This window comes from Bos indicus x Bos taurus, chromosome 10, assembly GCF_003369695.1.
Source record: "Bos indicus x Bos taurus breed Angus x Brahman F1 hybrid chromosome 10, Bos_hybrid_MaternalHap_v2.0, whole genome shotgun sequence".
In the NCBI taxonomy this organism is placed as follows: domain Eukaryota; kingdom Metazoa; phylum Chordata; class Mammalia; order Artiodactyla; family Bovidae; genus Bos; species Bos indicus x Bos taurus.
Genome location: NC_040085.1, coordinates 27,996,073 through 28,015,409, shown reverse-complemented (window position 1 = coordinate 28,015,409; position 19,337 = coordinate 27,996,073). Strand labels below are relative to the sequence as shown.

The following is a 19,337-nucleotide window of genomic DNA, read 5'->3' as shown; positions in this document are numbered from 1 at the left end:
AGCTGTCACAGAGTACCACCTACAGGACATGAGTGGGAAAACAGCCTAACCTTTGCTCTATCAGACCATCCAAAGGACTGCACTGTTACATCTAATCGCTTCATCAACATCCGCCGGCGGCACTCATATTCACATGAAAGAGCATCGTTGATTCTTTCCAGTTTTTCCTAAAGAAATTGGAAACAAAAATCATAACCTTTAGACTCATTATGCACAGAAAAGAATTTTGAAAATTGTGGTCAATGTTTCCTACTAATTCAAAAAGATGGTACTTGATGGTCATTTTGATCCCATAAGACCTAACAGTAAATTGTTTAAATAATAAAGATATTTGATAGAACATTTATGATATTCAACAGATATCAAACATGCAAATTAAACTCAACAGCTGTTAGTTTACCTGATCTTCAATCAAATATATTAATTTAAGTGAAAGGTCTATTTGCAAAGTAGTCTGAACCAGTAAGGATAGAAAATAATAACTTCCCATCTTATTGACACTGAGCTACTATACTTTTCAAATTACCACTATGTTAACATATTGGGCACTGTAAATACTTTTGGTCAATTTTCTTTTAATTAATAATCTGAATGAAGAAACATTAGGACCTACTGTTCTAGAATATCAATCCATTTTAATTCTCCAGTATAAAAAATCTACAAGATGGCACTAAGATCATGGCATCCAACTCCATCACTTCACGGCAAATAGATGGAGAAACAGTGGCTGACTTTATTTTTTGGGGCTCCAAAATCACTCTAGATGGTGACTGCAGCCATGAAATTAAAAGTCGCTTACTCCTTGGAAGGAAAGTTATGACCAACCTGGACTGCATATTAAAAAGCAGAGACATTACTTTGCCAACAAAGGTCCATCTAGTCAAAGCTATAGTTTTTCCAGTAGTTATGTATGGATGTGAGAGTTGGACTATAAAGAAAGCTGAGTGCCAAGAATTGATGCTTTTGAACTGTGGTGTTGGAGAAGACTCTTGAGAGTCCCTTGGACTGCAAGGAGATCCAACCAGTTTATCCTAAGGGAGATCAGTCCTGGATGTTCACTGGAAGGACTAATGTTGAAGCTGAAACTCCAATACTTTGGCCACCTCATGCGAAGAGCTGACTCATTTGAAGAGACCCTGATGCTGGGAAAGATTGAGGGCAGCAGGAGAAGGGGACGACAGAGGATGAGAATGGTTGGATGGCATCACTGACTCGATGGACATGAGCTTGGGTAGGCTCTAGGAGTTGGTGATGGACAGGGAGGCCTGGTGTGCTGCAGTCCATGGGGGTCACAAAGAGTCCGACACGACTGAGTGACGGAACTGAACTGACAAGACAGCAAGAGATACAGATGTAAAGAACAGACTTTTGGACTATATGGGAAAGGGAGGGCAAGATGATTTGAGAGAAAAGCATTGAAACATGTGCCGGTTCGATGCAGGAAGCAGGGCACTCAAAGCCGGTGTTCTGGGACAACCCAGAGGGATGGAGGGGGGAGTGAAGTGGGGAGGGGGTTCAGGATGGAGAACACATGTGCACCTGTGGCTGATTCATGTCGATGTATGGCAAAAGCCACCACAATATTGTAATTAGCCTCCAATGAAAATAAATGTTTTTTTTTAAAGCAAAACCATATATATAAAATTTTTTTAAAAAGCATGTAAAAATCTAATGTCCATTCATAAAATTAAGCTAATATTAATATAGCTAATTACATAAAACTAATGAAAAAGGGGGGGATGCCTTACCGCCTGTTCCAGATTTAAATCAATTTTCAGCAGTGGTTTTCCCACATGATTTTTCTGGACTTTTGAGAGAATATCTTTCACCTAAAATTAAACATAGAAGATTGTGAAAATGTATATCCCCAATTTAAAACAATCTTATTCATGCTTAAAATGTTGTGAATGCCAGAGAATTAATAAAATGTTAACAAGAAATCATTAAAACATACCTTCACATACTAAGGGCTTCCCTTGTGGCTCAGAGGATAAAGTGTCTGCCTGCAATGCAGGAGACCCGGGTTCAATCCCTGGGTTGGGAAGATCCCCTGGAGGAGGAAATGGCAACCCACTCCAGTATTCTTGCCTGGAGAATCCCATGGACAGAGGAGCCTGGCGGGCTACAGTCCACAGAGTCGCAAAGAGTTGGACACGACTGAGCAACTTCACTTCACATACTAAGAAAGATTTTCAGTACAATGCAAAGTATCTTCCTCAAGGAAGCAAGTTACATTAATCCAAGCCATAGCACACCTTTTCCAGAGTAAGAAATAACGTACATGGACAACTGAAGTAACTACCAAAAGACTTCATTATGAGAATCTAAGTTTCGTGTGAAATAAATTCACATTCTTAGGACAGCACACTCTTACATCCTGACAAAAAATAAATAAAACCTTTGCTGAGTAGGTTGCATGTGTTAGTCACTCAGTTATGTCCGACTCTCTCCAACCCCATGGCCTACAGCCCACCAGGCTCCTCTGTCCATGGGATTCTCCAGGCAAGAATACTGGAGTGGGCTGCTGTTCTCTTCTCCAGGGGATCTTCCTGACCCATGGATCGAACCCAGATCTCCTGCACTGCAGGCAGATACTTCACCATCTGAGCCACCAGGGAAGCCCTGAGTATGTTGGTTTTACTCAATTAAATATTTTGTACACATTCCATTGTTCACCAAGACAATGAAAGAGTAAGCCCTCAATTAGTCACCATACAGCACATTTCATCACTTTTGCAAAGCCACTGATTTGAATTGAAACATTTTTATTTTTGGTGAACAACATTTAGACATTTGTTTTTGCTTTAGCAATATCAGAAGTCTTTCAAACAGGATGAAATATATACAGTTGCTTAGTTTATAATATAATAGAGAAAATAGGAACAGGTCACATTTGAGGAGTATGAAGCTTAATGTTGGGGGATCTCTTTTCAAAAAGAACTAAAAATTATGAACAAAAAATTAGCTTGGAAATTGGTGGTGGTAATGCAAAGTGGCTGTTAAGTGCTGGGTACATGGCTTCTTTTGAGAATGATGGAAATGGTCTAAAATTAGATTTTGATGATGATGTACTCTGTAAATAAAATCCACTGAATTGTACACCTTAAATAGGCATACTTTATGGCACTTCAATTGTATCTTTTGGATCAGTATGTGGATGCACTGGAAGATTAGGAAAAGTCTAGAAATCTGTCTCAATCTGAAACAGCCCCAGGTATTAGGTAACCCCAGATAATTCTTAATCCAGAGAGACAAATTCTGAAGAGCAATTTATGAACTACAGAACAATATTCTTGAGCTGGGATTCATAGACTTATTTTTTGGTTTGCTAGTTCTAAAAACAAAACAAAACTTTTTAATACTGTGTTTTTATCTTAATGATACTAAAATTCTCTTACATTCATTAAGACGAATCTTGTTTTCAGCTCATAAATTATCAGTACAAAAGAGTACTTTATTCAAGAATATAGTTTAAAACAGCAAGTCTAAAAACAGAGTTTTAGTATCTATTCTTGAGGGTGAAAATTTTCTTTTCCTTGAAAAATTAATCCTGTATTATTCTCCTAGAGGACTCCTATGAAACCTAGAAATTAGGCTAGAATTTGGTCTGCAGGGGCAGTATTCTAATTTATGCCTTGACTGGGAATGAGGATAGTTTTATAATTGAAAAAAAAAAAATCAAAAGCTAGAGATATCATTTTGTTGTTGTTAATTACTTGTTAGTTAATTGGTTGTTCTTAGTTGTTCTTAATTACTCCATCAAGGTACTCATTCATTTATTAACTATACAACAAACATTTCCTAAACACTTATCCATCAGATATTGCAGATTTCTTTGCTCACTGCCAAAGACAATCACATTGAAATTTTATTAACAGCATCCATTAAAAAGAAATTTAGTTTGCCTTTAAAGAAAAACTCTACTTCTTTCATTATACTGTAATTCAACCTTGGTTAGAAACCAGACCCTTAACTTTGCAAAGAGATTTCTATCAGGGCAAACAGCAAACTTTCAGAAAGCCTAGCACTTCCTCATTAAGATCTGATTCCTGAATACTGCTGCTGCTAAGTTGCTTCAGTCATCTCTGACTCCGCAGACAGCAAACTACCAGGCTCCCCCATCCCTGGGATTCTCCAGGCAAGAATACTGGAGTGGGTTGCCATTTCCTTCTCCAATGCAGAAAAGTGAAAAGTGAAAGTGAAGTCACTCAGTCGTGTCTGACTCTTGGAGAACCCATGGACTGCAGCCCACCAGGGTCCTCCATCCACAGGATTTTCCAGGCAAGAGTACTGGAGTAGGGTGCCACTGCCTTCTCCCTCATGAATACTAGTAATAGGCAAATAAAGTCATACTATTTCGAAAAGCATACTATCTCGTTTTATGTGAAAAATTTAGCTTTACACAAAGATAATTGTCTCTCTAATTAGAATGTATATCTTGTACTTAAAGGAAATACAGTTGATTCTTGAACAACATGGGTTTGAATTATGCTGGTCTGCCTCTACATGAATTTTTTTCACTAAATACAATTACAGTACCATCCGATCTATAGGTGGTTGAATTTACAAATACCAACTGAAGATACAGAGGCCATCTGTGAAGTTGTATGTTAATTACTGACTCCACAGAGGATCAGCACCCCTAACCCACACAGTATTCAAGGGTCAACTGTATTTCCATCCTTAATACATGTACTGGAGCTTTCCTGGTGGCTTAGAGGTAAATAATTTCCCTGTCAATGCAAGAGACACAGGTTTGATCCCTGATCCACAAAGATCCCACACACCATGGAACAACTAAGCCCACGCAACGCAACTATTGAGCCCATGCACCCTAGAGCCCATGCTCCACAAGAGGCCACCACAATGAGAAGCCTGTGTACCACAATAAGGCTGCATGCCACAACTAGGGAATAACCCCCGCTCTCCAAGACCAAAGAAAAGCCTGCGCAGCAATGAAGACCCAGCACAGCCAAAAATAAATAGATAAAATTTAATACATTTGCTGTTGTTGTTCAGTCGGCAAGCCATGTCTGACTCTTTGCAACCCCATGGACTGCAGCATGCCAGCGTCCCTGTCCCTCACCATCTCCCAGAGTTTACATGTTAGCATTTAATTGAATTTGGGGGAAATAAAAAATAAAACAAATACAATACCTTTGATTCCACTTGGTTTAGCATAAGCGGAATGTCAGAAGTTGTTGACTTGGGAATCCCAAGGGTATCGCAGATAGCTTGAACTTCCTGATAAATTTCACTATTTTTATCTAATTGAGAATTTTTACACTTCTTGTTCTGTAGTATCTGTAAAGCTTGAAGCTCTGTACTTAAAAATACTACAATAAAAAAAGGGAAAAACAAATAATGTTAAAATGCACAAGAATGCTTTAAAAATCCCACTTGTGGGTACACATGCAAAGGAGCTGAAGTGAGGATCTCAAAGAGGTCTTCACTACCACACTCACTGCTGCACTGTTCATAATAGCCAAGATATGGAAACAGCCTAAGTGTCCTTCAACAGCTGAATGGATGAAGACAATGTGGAATGTGTATACAAAGGAATATTACCCAGCTTTAAAAAGAAAGGAACCCAGTCATTTGTGACAACATGGATGAACCCGGAAAATGCAAAGTGAGACAAGCCAGATGCAGAAAGACAAATACTAATGATTCCATCTTTATGGGGAATCTAAAACTCCTAACACAGAAAGTAGAATGGTGGTCACCAATCTAGGGATGAAACAGGATATTTGTTAAATACAAATTTCTGAACAACGGGCAATCCATTTTACTGAAGTTTCAAAATCAGAGGGATCTTGGCACAGTCCTCATAAGCAAAGTTTGACACATATTAGTTACATAAGATGAGTAAGTCCTAGAGATCTACTTTACAGCATAATAATACTGTATTATATTCAGTTAACAGTTTCATTGTAACAGTTTAGTTAACAATACTGTGTTGTATACTTAAAGATTTGCCAAGACAGTAAATCCTACATTGAGTATTCTTATCACAAAGAAATAATAAAGAGGGCAGAAGGAAATTTAAAAAATAGTGCCTACTCACAGAATCTAAAGTCTAGTATGAGGGCCCCATCAGTAAAAGAACATTAAAATCTTCAAGCATGTATAAAGCTGAAAAATTACTCTCTCTCTGATACGCAGAGCTCAAGCCAAGGGAGAATGTATAGCTTTAAGTGATCTATAAGCAAATAGAGCAATCTGTAAAACTGCCTTTAGGATAGACCACTCCAGACTGTTCACAAGTCCTTTCAGTCACCATTTCATCTTTTCAACAGTCATCTTTCTAAAAATTACTCAAAAATCTTAGATGGAAAAAATAAAACAAAATGCTAACAGACTCTCACATACTGAGAAGTAAAAAGAAATGGCCAGAGAGCAGCATGTGGAGGTGGGGGTGTAACAGGTAAAGGCACAAACCTCCAGTTAGAAAAGAAATAAGCCTCAGGGATGTAATATAAAATATAAAGCATACAGTCAATAATATTTTAATAACTTTTTATGGAAAACAGATGGTTACTAGACTTACCACAGTGACCATTTCACAACATATGCAAAGGTCAAATCACTATGTGGTACACCTGAAACTAACATAATATTTATATGAACTATATTTCAATTAAAAAAAAAAAAAAAACCACATCATTTTGGAAAGCAAAAAATTAAATCATTAGTCTTTTTTAAATTAACTTTCAGAACAGTAAATGCAGATATTGGGGGTTCATTTGTTTTCATTTCAGTTAAATTTATACACACACAATTTAATACAATAGTTTCAACTTCAGTTGAGCAGGAAAAGATACCTGAGAAACTGTTTAAAAGTACAAGTACAAGGGTTCCACCCTTAGAGATTCTGAACCAGAACATCTGAAGTACAATTTGGGAATCTGTGGTTTGAGACCCAAGGTGATTCTCACGGACAGGACTGAGAGCCACTAATTTAAGGTTTTTCCATGTAATCTACACATAATAGTCTAAGGAATCCACAAAAAGTTAAGACCAATGCATATCAAACTTTGCTTATGACGACTATGCCAAGGTCCCTCTGATTTTAAAACTTCATTAAAACAGATCACCGTTCTTCAAAAATTTATATTTTGGAACCACAGATGAAGTCTGTCTTTGTTCTACAGAAACATGTTGTACATAAGAGTACAAACAAGAGTTTAGTCTAGTATTTAAAGTGCTAATCCACGCAGATGGACAATAATACTGTGATAACTCTTCTTCCCATACAGATTCTCAGACTCCCCACCCCAAAGCAATCACCAATGTTAGTTTCTGGGTATCTTTTTAGGCATATATGTATATTTAGTATATGTTTCTACCATCTATACACTTTTATTTCTATTACAGAAACAAGAGTATACATCTTCTGTGTATTTCTTTACCAATATATTCTAGAGATCATTCCATATTTACACATTTTATCTACTCTCATTCTAAAGGCTCTATTATGGTATCAGGGTGGCATGACACCACCCTTATGGCAGAAAGTGAAAAAGAACTAAAGGGCCTCCTGATGAAAGTGAAAGAGGAAAGTGCAAAAGTTGGCTTAAAGCTCAACATTCAGAAAACTAAGATTATGGCATCTGCTCCCATCACTTCATGGGAAATAGATGGGGAAACAGTGGCAGACTTTATTTTGGGGGGCTCCAAAATCACTCTAGATGGTGACTGCACCCGTGAAATAAAAAAAGACACTTACTCCTTGGAAGGAAAGTAATGACCAACCTCCTCCTCCTCCTCCTCCTAAGTTGCTTCAGTCATGTCCGATTCTGTGCGACCCCATAGACGGCAGCCCACCAGGCTCTGCTGTCCCTGGGATTCTCCAGACAAGAACACTGGAGTGGGTTGCCATTTCCTTCTCCAGTGCATGAAAGTGAAAAGTGAAAGTGAAGTCGCTCAGTCGTGTCCGACTCTTAGCGACCCCATGGACTGCAGCCTACCAGGCTCCTCCGTCCATGGGATTTTCCAGGCAAGAGCACTGGAGTGGGGTGCCATTGAGTATATTAAAAAGCAGAGACATTACTTTGCCAACAAAGGTCCATCTAGTCAAGGCTATGGTTTATCCAATAGTCATGTATGGATGTGAAAGTTGGACAGTAAAGAAAACTGAGCGCCACAGAATCGATGCTTTTGAACTGTGGTGTTGGAGAAGACTCTTGAGAGTCCCTTGGACTGCAAGGAGATCCAACCAGTCCATCCTAAAGGAAATCAGTCCTGGGTGTTCATTGGAAGGACTGATGGTAAAGCTGAAACTCCAATACTTTGGCCACGTGATGCGAAGAGCTGACTCATTTGAAAAGACCCTGATGCTGGGAAAGACTGAAGGCGGGAGGAGAAGGGGATGACAGAGGATGAGTTGGTTGGATGGCATCACTGACTCGATAGACATGAGTTTGAGTAAACTCTGGGAGTTGGTGACAGACAGGGAAGCCTGGTGTACTGCAGTCCATGGAGTTGCAGAGTCGAACACGACTGAGCTACTGAACTGAACTGATCATGGTATCACTCGAAGATGTACTATTTCTATTTAACAACTATAAACAATGCCATAATGAACATTCTTTTCATATATCTTGGTACACTCAGTATGAACTAGTAGTCTCTGAACTGCCAATTTAAAAAACAGGTGAATTTTACCTGTGTTACTGAAAATTTGCCTTTCCAAAAGATGGTCCCAATTATTCTCCCAACACACTTCAATACCTGTAAGTAGCATATGAGAATGCTTACTTACGACTTTTTTTTCCTGGTATTTGCTAGCCTAGTAAGTGAAAAATGTTTTCTTTTTTTTGCAACTCTAACTTTGTGCATCTTTAAATGTTTAGAAGCAATTTTTTAAAAACTTTTTTCTATAGGATGCCATTTCATGCCTTATGTACTTTACATATTTTCCCAGTGAATTTTTATCTTTATAAAAGCTCTTCACATAGTAAGGAATTTCGCCCTTTTAGTGGTACACACAATGCCAACAATTCTAAGAACATGCCACTTATTAAAGCAGTATGTTTTAAAGGTATTAAAACTAAAAGGTGAAATAGATGCTGGTAAGATTGCTAAAAGGTTATAATCTTTCTGGAACAAAATATGGCTATATAATTTTTTTTTAATGTTCATAACCTTTGTCTAAGTAAAAGCAACCAAAAATATGAACAAAGTAATTAAAATATAAAAATCCAAAAACCTCTAAATTTGAAATCTATTAAATAAAAATGTCCATAGTATAGAAAGCTATGTAGCCAACATAAATTATTTCTTCAAAAAATACTAAGTGATTGGAAAATAGATACGTTAAATGAAAAAGAGGAAGAGCAAGAATTACACATGTAACAAATCTCAATCTTAAACGTGTGTACAAAGGAAAAAGAAGGAAATGGAAATACACTGAAAAGTTATTCATGACTCTCTCTGGGGAGTGAAACAATAATTTTTTTTTTACATATTTATCTACTTTGTAAGATTCCTATGATGAGAATGTAACTTTCCAACAAGTAACATGAAATTTACTATTCTGTTTCTAAGTATACAGTGGCATTAAGTACATTCACATAGCTGTATAACCATCACCACCATCCATCTCCAGAACTTTCTCATTTTCCTTAACTGAAACTCTGTACTAATTTACACTAATTCTCCCTACACTAATTCTCCATTTCACCCTACCTCTCAAGCATGTATTTTTATAAATCAGAAAAAAAAAAAACTATACCAACCTCTCTTATAGTTCCTCTATACTTTACTTGGATCAGAAACTTACAGTACTATTATTGCTGAGCTTCTTAGAAGCAAAGGCAAAAAGGGAAACATGATTTACATATTTCTCATTGACTATTATAAAGAGTATGCAAGTTCCTCACGGCCAGTGCTTCTTAGCTTCCTTTTGTCCCAGTACACTTATGGGTTATTGTGCCCTCCCATTAATAATGGTTCATTAAATCAGTGACTCAGACTGAATGGGAGGAAGACAAGGAAAGAGTGTTAAGAAATGGGGGCACATAATCAGAGAAGGCGATGGCACTCCACTCCAGTATTCTTGCCTGGAAAATCCCATGGACGGAGGAGCCTGGTAGGCTGCAGTCCATGGGGTCGCTAAGAGTCGGACACGACTGAGCGACTTCACTTTCACTTTTCACTTTCATGCATTGGAGAAGGAAATGGCAACACACTCCAGTGTTTTTGTCTGGAGAATCCCAGGGACGGGGGAGCCTGGTGGGCTGCCGTCTATGGGGTTGCACAGAGTCGGACATGACTGAAGCAACTTAGCAGCAGCAGCAATTTTTATTCTCCCCAACGCACAAGATAATTCAACTGTCGAGATTTTGATCATCACCACTAAATATATAAACATGATTTCTGCTCTAATGAAACTAACATCTTAACACTAGAGCATAAAGGAATAGATCATGTGCATCTTTTTATAAATGGTACAACCTAAAATAATAGAAATCTTCAATAATAGAAGATGTTAGAAAAATTCTTTCAAGAGAATCACTGTTAGTAGAACTTTCAAAATAGCATGAAATTAAACTAACTAAATTTCAAAAAAATCTAAGGGACTCAATATAAACAAATGCATCTGTTATTTGTAGTAATTGTTTAGATATAGGTAATCTGTACTCCAAATTCATCCCTGATGAAAAACAGGCCACATGCACTAGAATTCAAGTGGCACAAGGGCACAATTTTCTTTTAAACTGATATATCCCTAACGCTTAGAGCAGTTTCTAATACAATAAAAAGTGATCAATAAATTTTCTGAACTATCACTAAGTGCCTATCATCTAATAATTTGCTTAGCAGCCTAATTTCTGAGAGTTTTAACATTAAACAGGACTTTGGAGATCACCACTTTAGCCAACTAGTCATATATGTCAAGGGATGAATTAGGTGAAGGAAAAACTGCTAAAGTACGAGTCATAAACACAGGGTAATCTATACTGGCCAAATAAATTTTAAGTGTTATGGAAATCTTAGAGAGTACATCAGTAGAATTTACCCTACATTTATACAAATATCTGAGTCAGTTTCACATTTTAAGCCAAATATTAAAACCTTTCTAATACACAAAATGTCTATGCTTCATTAATTATAGTTCATAAATCTTGACTGGAAAATAACACAAACCAGATCAAACACAGGCATTTAAACTGTTCAAAGAAATATAACTTACACAGTAGTTTCAAACAATCATCCTTCTTTTTTAAGCGGTCTTTAATATCTCCAGATATGAGTACAGAATATGGACATGCCATTTCTTTTAAAAAGCCACTTATTTCAAGCTGGAAGCTTTCTAGATCATCTCTCCCTTTAAAAAAGAAGAGGCATAAAACATTTACTAAATATTTACCATATAATCTGATACTATCAAATCTACTAGTTGATTTTAATTTTATATCAATTCTAAATTTTCACTTCAACATTAAATCCTTAAATGTGTGACCAAAAATAACATTAGTTAAGCTTAGTTTAAAGTAATCAAAACATATTTCTACACATAGAAAGTGACACTTAAATTCAAGAACATAAGTATCTAATCATGAAATTATAAATCTTTTTATATTTAAATCTCTGATAAGTATCTTCCAAAGGGCTTTCCATAAAAGCAGATAAAATGGAAATATTTTATGTAGTAACCGAAATATTACAGCATTATTATGGCTATAATTATTAATTGGCTTCAGAGCAAATGATTCATTTCTATTGTATTTCTATGGATTCAGATAATAAATGCAATCATCTAATTAAACCTCAGCACTTGTCCTTCTTTCATAATCGAATTACGTGGGAACTTATGTCATAAGCTCTGAATGCAGCTTATTTTACTTTACTTCAGGTGAATTCTATTAGATTTGGCAAGGAAAAAAAAAAATAATTTGAAAAGTAAGAATAGCATCAGAAGGGAATGCTACTTTTATCTTCTAGCAAATGCCCAACACATTTTTATTTTCTATCAAAGACCCACAAGAATTCCAGCTACCAATAGTAATGAATTAAACAAAACTTGTAAACTAGCAGAGGAATTTTTTATAAATGTATGCCTATGTGAATCCATGTCCTGAGTTATAGGTTTGGTAATATAACTTAAATTAGGGATTACATATACTTTACGTGGAAAAAAAAAAATCTTAATTCCAAAAAAGAAGTATTCAAAAGCTAAACTTTATAATAACCAAATTCAATACTAAGTTCAAGACAGCAGATAAACAATAATTATTTATAATTTTGTATAAATTTAAGAAATAATTTTGGGTTAATCAATATGAAATTAAACTGAAAGATATTTAAATCACATACTGAAGTTCTTTGTATTAATGACTTTTCTGTGTACAGTGAGCACATTATAGATAAAACTGTAAATCATAACCTATCATATAATTTTACTAGTAAACAGAAAAACAAAACTAAATGGCAATACCAGCTGAAGTGATACTTTCTTCCAAGTTGCACAGTGATTTTATTTGAGAGCTTAACCAAACACAGAGCTCTGAAAATTCAGGTGAAGACAGTCCACTCTCTGCTGCCTTTGTAAGCGCTTGCTCTTCTAACAGTGGTCCCTTATACCTAAAACAGAAAATATAAAAGATTAAAACAATAAGCAAAACCCTAATACATGTAATACTTTTTAATCAAAGTCTGTTGCCTGTCTTTGTGAATAAAATATTCTTGGAACACAGACAATAAATGTATCCATGTATCTGACTGTTTCCCTGTATTTGTGACAGAGAAAGCATGGCCAGCAAAACCTAAAAGTTTTACTATCTGGTTTGTTATAAAAATAGTTTGCTTGTTTCTGCTCTACATAATTAACATTTGATTTTTTTGTTTTAAAGTTTTTTAGTAAAATTATCAACCTATTTTAAGATAAATATTACATATAACAAAGTCAAACAGAGTAATAACTATATTAGTTACAGGAATAAGAAAAAAGTAACCATTAAAGGAGAACGGATGCAAATTTTAAATTTAAAAACTTAAAGCCAAAGAGGACGTATGAGATTATTTTACTCTTAACCATTTTTTATAAGTTTATACTTTTAAACATTGCTACAAAGTGTATTTGAATAGAACCTTAAATTTTCAAAGCACTTTTACATATTATCTTCATTGAGTTTGATATCAGTTTTCTTTTATTGTTCTTAGTGTACCTGAGCTTTTTTTCCCATGTTACAAACTTTTTAAGTTTTAGCACATTTGCTGGGTTTTAACCCACTGCAGTTATTTCTCATTTGATAATCAAATTGTCCTATCTCTGATTAGTGGGAGCCCGTTCATGTTAGTCAATGAGTTCTCTGACTAGTTCCCAGAATTCTTTGAATATTTTTCTTGATTTCTATGATAATATGTTCTTGCCTTTTACCTGCAACCAGCCATTTCTCCAAGAAGCCCTGATTCTCTTCAATGGTATTTACTTAGAGTACATAATCTGGAAGTAAAGGTTAGTCACAGCAACTGTACCTTTTTAAGAGAAATTACATCAGGAGTTCACACTGCTATTTTCAATTCAGATTTAGAATTACAGGGTTTTTACTTATTTTGCTTTACATTTTAATCTATTTTTCTCTTACAATGAAAATTCTGGTTTCTTATGACATTTATAGAATCTTAGTATAGCAATTCACTCCAGCATTGTTGCCTGAAAAATGCTACGGACAAAGGAGCTGGTGGACTACAGTTCATGAGGGTTGCAAAGAGTCGGACACAACTCAGTGACTAAACAACAACAAATGTAAAAATAAATATAAATTACATAGTTTCAGAATAGAAAAAAACAGCATTATTACTAATAAAATTACTGAAAACAATTTATATTTTTATTTCTAGAATCCATTCCAGTTCAGTTCAGTCGCTCAGTCGTGTCTTACTCTTTGCGACCCCATGAACCAGAGCACTCCAGGCCTCCTTGTCCATCACCAACTCCCGGAGTTTACCCAAACTCATGTCCATCGAGTCAGTGATGCCACCCAACCATCTCATCCTCTCTCGTCCCCTTCTCCTCCTGCCCTCCATCTTTCCCAGCATCAGGGTCTTTTCAAATGAGTCAGCTCTTCGCATCAGGTGGCCAAAGTATTGGAGTTTCAGCTTCACCATCAGTCCTTCCAATGAACACCCAGGACTGATCTCCTTTAGGATGGACTGGTTGGATCTCCTTGCAGTCCAAGGGACTCTCCAGAGTCTTCTCCAACACCACAGAATTCTTCAGTGTATAGAAAAACAATTTCTTTCCATGTGATTAAATCCTACACAATATATTGACAGATTTTTTTCCATTTTGCTTTTTTTAAAAGAAATTTGTCTTATGTTTTGATTTCATCCTAGGTTTGCTTTATCATTATGTAAAATGTTTATATGGCTTCAATGTCGAAAACTACACATGGTGTGTTCAGACAAATCCTGCTTGTAAACTTAATGCTCTTCCCTCTGCTCTGTTTCCTCCCTTCCTCACAGGAAATCACATGTATTAATTTGGGGTGTCAAACCATGTTTTAAAATATGTATATATATACACACACACACACTGAGTGCTTAGTCACTCAGTTGCATCTGACTCTTTGCTACCCCATGGGCTGTAGCCCACCAGGCTCTTCTGTCCATGGGATTTCCAGACAAGAATACTGAAGAAGGTGACCATTTCCTTCTCCAGGGGATTTTCCTGACTCAGGGATCAAACCCACATCTCCTGCAGCTCCTGCACTGGCAGGTGGATTCTTTACCACTGTGCCACCTGGGAGTCCATACATGCATGCACCCACACAAATATGTATTTGTTTAGATATAAGGCAGCCTACTATCTGCTTGATTCCTTTTTTTAACATATATACATGCACACATATATCTATATATATATTAGAAATCAGAGATACTCTTCAATCATATTTATGGTTGTATAGTACTCCACTGTCTGGATGTACCATATTTTATTTGCTATCCCCCCACTGAAGGATAGTTTGTTTTTTTGTAGTGCTCTGCTATTATCAAAAATCAGGCAAAGAAAAAAAAATCGGGCAAATTTTTGTCACTGTGTATCTGGGATAGATTCCTAGAGGTGCAATTGTTGGATCAAAGGGTAAATGGGTATGTAACTTTGCTGGATACTATAAAGTTTTCCTATACAAAGATTATACAATTAAAATACAAGAATATCCATTACCCATAACTCACCCAAGTTGCCAAACATTTGGATAGTTGACCATATGGTTATCTCAATATAGTTTTAATTTACATTTCTCTTATGGCAAGACTGTACTCTTTTCATACGTTTAAAGGCCATTTGCATTTCTTTTTCTCTGAATTCTCTGGTCATATCTTAGGAAGGGTTTTTTCAAGTCCCCATTTTGCAGATAAGAAATTAGGGCTTAATGAAGTTAGGATACCTGCCTTATGCAGCAGGCCAGAAGAATATTACAATCATCCACTCCTTACAGTAATGCTTTTAGTTAATGTTATCTTAATTCTGGCTTCCCAGGTGGCTCTAGTAGTAAAGAACCTGCCTGCCAAGGAAGCAGAACAAGAGACGTGGGTTCACTCCCTGGGTTGGAAAGATCCTCTGGAGAAGGAAATGGCAACTCACTTCAATATTCTTGCCTGTAGGATCCCCATGGACAGAGGAGCCTGGCGGGCTACAATCCGTGGGATCACAAAGTCAGACACAACTGAGCAACTAACACTATACTACAGAAGGTAATATCAGAAGATAAGTGATGACATTGTTTTAAAACCAGATTTGACCCAAAATGCTCCATGTGAACTCGAACTTCTGTCCACACTAATAGGGAAACAAAGTGAATCACCTGGCCAGGCAGTGCAGTCGGCTAGCACTAGACCACCTCTCTGTTCCTCTAACCAAGACGGGTTCCCCTGGTGTTACCTTTCTACCATGACTTACAGAGCCTCTCATTCAGATTTCATAGTAAACATCTTGTTTCTCCCTACTTGCTTTCATTTCTGCAATAAAGCAACAATCATGAGCTCTCAAAAAAAATTAACTAATTATTGGTGATGTTACTTTTACTGAAATGCCAATTGTAAAATTCAACAAAAATTTACTAAATCACCCAAAATACTAAATCTTGAATACACAATCCTTAATGCCTCAGCTCATTAAAACAGGCAAAAGTAAAAAAGAAAAATAAATGCATTTAACATGAATAGTTAATAACTATCATACTCATAATAGCAACTAACATTTATAAACTAATCTTAGGCCAGTGCTACATGCTGTATGTATATTAACACATTTAATTATAATAATATCCTATAAGAGACGTATTATCATGCCCAGTTTGTTCTATCAATTGTTCAATTAGGAAAGTACCACTCTAATTCCAAACACTGGAGACAACTCCCCTATGCCTAGACTCCGCCAGGGCCATACACAGTGGAACCATAGTTGCTGATCTGACACTACTTAAAGCTGGGTGAACCAAATTCAGTCCAATAGGGCCACTGGCAGATCTTCAAAAGGACAGAGTCAAGGTCTAAATTACTTTTTTTTCTATTTTCATAAGCCAACATATAAAATACGAGACCCCTTTTTCCCCTCGTCATTTACTCACCCTCCTGGCTTGTCTCTGATTCAGCTCTCCACTTCTTCCTATTTTCCAAACTCTTCTGCTATGTTCCATCCATAAAGAACAACTCTCCTATTCTGTCAATGTCTTCTCAGAAAGATTTATAACCACTACTCCGAGCTTTGGGTATTTCTCTCGTAAGTGCCCAAACGTCAAACAGTGGGGTTTTTGTGCTCCTTGCTTCCCAATACAGCATCCATATCACTCACTGCTCCCTATCATCTTTTTTTAAATTGAAAAGTTGTTTTACAATGTTGTGTTAGTTTTAGACGTACAACAAAGTGATTCAGCTATATGTACAAACATATCTTTCTATTCAGATTCTTTTCCCATATAGATTTTTATAAAATATTGAGTATAGTTCCCTGTGCCATACAGTAGGTCCCTGTTTAGTTTATAGATATAATTCCTAATTTATCCCTACCCCCAACATCTTTCCCCTTTGGCAACCATACGTTTGTTTTCTATATCCTGTGGGTCTGTTTTGTATGTAAGTTCATTTTTGTATCACTTATATGATTGCACATATAAGCAATACTGTATGATATTTATCATTGACTGGCTTATTTCACTTAATTTCTAGGTTCATCCATGTTGTGTAAATGGCATTATTTCACTCTTTTATATACAGAGTATATATACAGAGAGAATATACAGAGTAATATTCCACTGTATAAATACACCACATCTTTATCCCTTTCCTCTGTCAATGTACATTTAGGTTGCTTCCCTATCGTGGCTATCATAAATAGTGCTGCAATGAACACTGCAATTCACATATCTTTTCAAATTATGGTTTTCTCCAGATGTGTGCCCAGGAGTGGGAATGCAGGATCATATGGAAGTTCTATTTTTTAAGGAACCTCCATACTGTTCTCCATAATGGCTTTAACAATTTACATTTCCACCAACAGTGTATGAGGGTTCCCTTTTCTCCACATCCTCCCCAGCATTTATTACTTGTAGACTTTTTGAAGATGGCCATTCTGACCAGTGTGAGGTGACACTTCATTGTAGCTTTTACATTTCTCCAATAATTAACAACATTGAGCATTTTTTCACGTACTTTTTGGTCATGTGTATGTCTTCTCTGGAGAAATGTCTACTTAGATCTTCTGCCTGTTTTCTGATTGACTCCATTTTCTCATATCTCCTGCTCTCTCCACTGGGCTCAGGCCCATCAGACGTGCCACACTCTTCTCTCACGGTTTTCATTGATCAATCTCTTGGACACTCGTCAACATTCCCTGTGCTCAGTTTCCTCTCCATTCCTATTGTTTTTCAGTGATACTGAGTTTCTTCAAAATCCATATGTACATCCTTTCCAATACCCTGAGTTCTCAGCCTCTTTTCCAACCTTTGCCACTGCACATAATCACTTGGAACTAAATCACATCCAAAATCACTAATCTGAACAAGTCACTCCCTGACCACAGCCTACTTATTCTACCTTCCAACTTGCTCTTTTGACCACACTTGATACCATCTCTACTTCTGTTTCTATGGTTCCTCTGTATTCTCTGTATTTACTAGCTCCTGGCTGTCTTCACTTTCTTCCTTGTCCAACTGAGATTCCAAAGTGTATCATTTTATTTTATTGCTCAATAAATACTTATCAGTGAATCATCAATATCATCATCTCCTTCAGCTCTAGTATCTAATCCAATTAATCACTAAGACCAGTAATGTGTACAGGCGTGCAGACTCTTTGAGACCCCATGGATTGTAGCCTGTCTGGCTCCTCTGTCCATGAAACTTTCCAGGCAAGAATACTGGAATGCGTTGCCATTTCCTACTTTTTCCTGACCCAGGGATCAAACCTGTGTTTCCAGCATTCAGGCAGATTCTTTACCACGGTGCCACCTGGGGAGCCCAAGACCAGTAATGTACTTCTTTCTATATCTACTGCCACTAAGTAACCATCACTTCTTGACTAGACTACTAAAAATTCTCCAATCTATTCTCTACCATGCTGACAGAACTTTTTAAACTAGACATCTAAACACTCCCCTTTTTAAGTTTATTAATCATGTTGCACTTCTGTTATGACAAAGAACAAAATCCACAACATGGCCTAAAAGGTGCTGCAAGCCCTGTTCCTCATCTAAATCTCATCAATCCAGTCTTCAACACTGGTCCTTGCTCTCTGCCCTCCAGCAGTATCAGCCTACTTCAAGTTCCCTTTTTTGACTCTCAACTGCCTGGCCCTATGCCTACCTCTGTGCACTCTGTGCTTTGAACCTTTCTTCATTCATTCACCCATCCATTCAACCACTATTTATTGAACCAGACCTGACTGTAAGATGGTCTGAGGAACAAAACAGGTAAAGCACCTGTTCTCCTGGAGCTGATTTTTGTGTATTAGCGGGTGGAGAGGGTGGATGTTCAAGAGACAATAACAAATGTGCAGGAAAAGATAATCTGGAATAGGGATAAAGGCTGTGAAGAAAAACAGGATTATGGCCGAGGAAGAATCTATCTTGCATGCATTTATTCCCATGCCTTTAAGTATTAACATCATTCCAGGAGCTTTCACAGCACTCACCACTCTGAATTGCAAACACCAGTAGACTATACACTCCACGACTAGTTAAGCTACTAGGAGTTTCAGAAAACTCTTTTTCCTTGGCCCAGCACGTAAAATACACATTAGTGACTACAGGTTAACATCAAATTAATTAATATGTTGTTAATGAATGGAAGAAACGGTTGGATGGATGGATTCACACTGAATTAAAACTC

The 19,337-nt window shown here is 36.7% G+C and overlaps 1 protein-coding gene across 1 annotated transcript in view; it reads right to left on the bottom strand.

Moving 5' to 3' along the window:
* FAM98B (family with sequence similarity 98 member B) overlaps positions 1 to 19,337 on the bottom strand; it is a 33,321-nt gene that overhangs the window by 13,425 nt on the left and 559 nt on the right. Inside the window, exons 2-6 of the mRNA XM_027553493.1 lie at positions 12,443 to 12,588; positions 11,198 to 11,332; positions 5,158 to 5,336; positions 1,749 to 1,829; positions 51 to 167 (exon numbers count right to left, since the gene is read on the bottom strand). Of these exons, the coding sequence (XP_027409294.1) occupies positions 51 to 167; positions 1,749 to 1,829; positions 5,158 to 5,336; positions 11,198 to 11,332; positions 12,443 to 12,588 (658 nt within the window). The remainder of the gene's footprint in view (positions 1 to 50; positions 168 to 1,748; positions 1,830 to 5,157; positions 5,337 to 11,197; positions 11,333 to 12,442; positions 12,589 to 19,337) is intronic.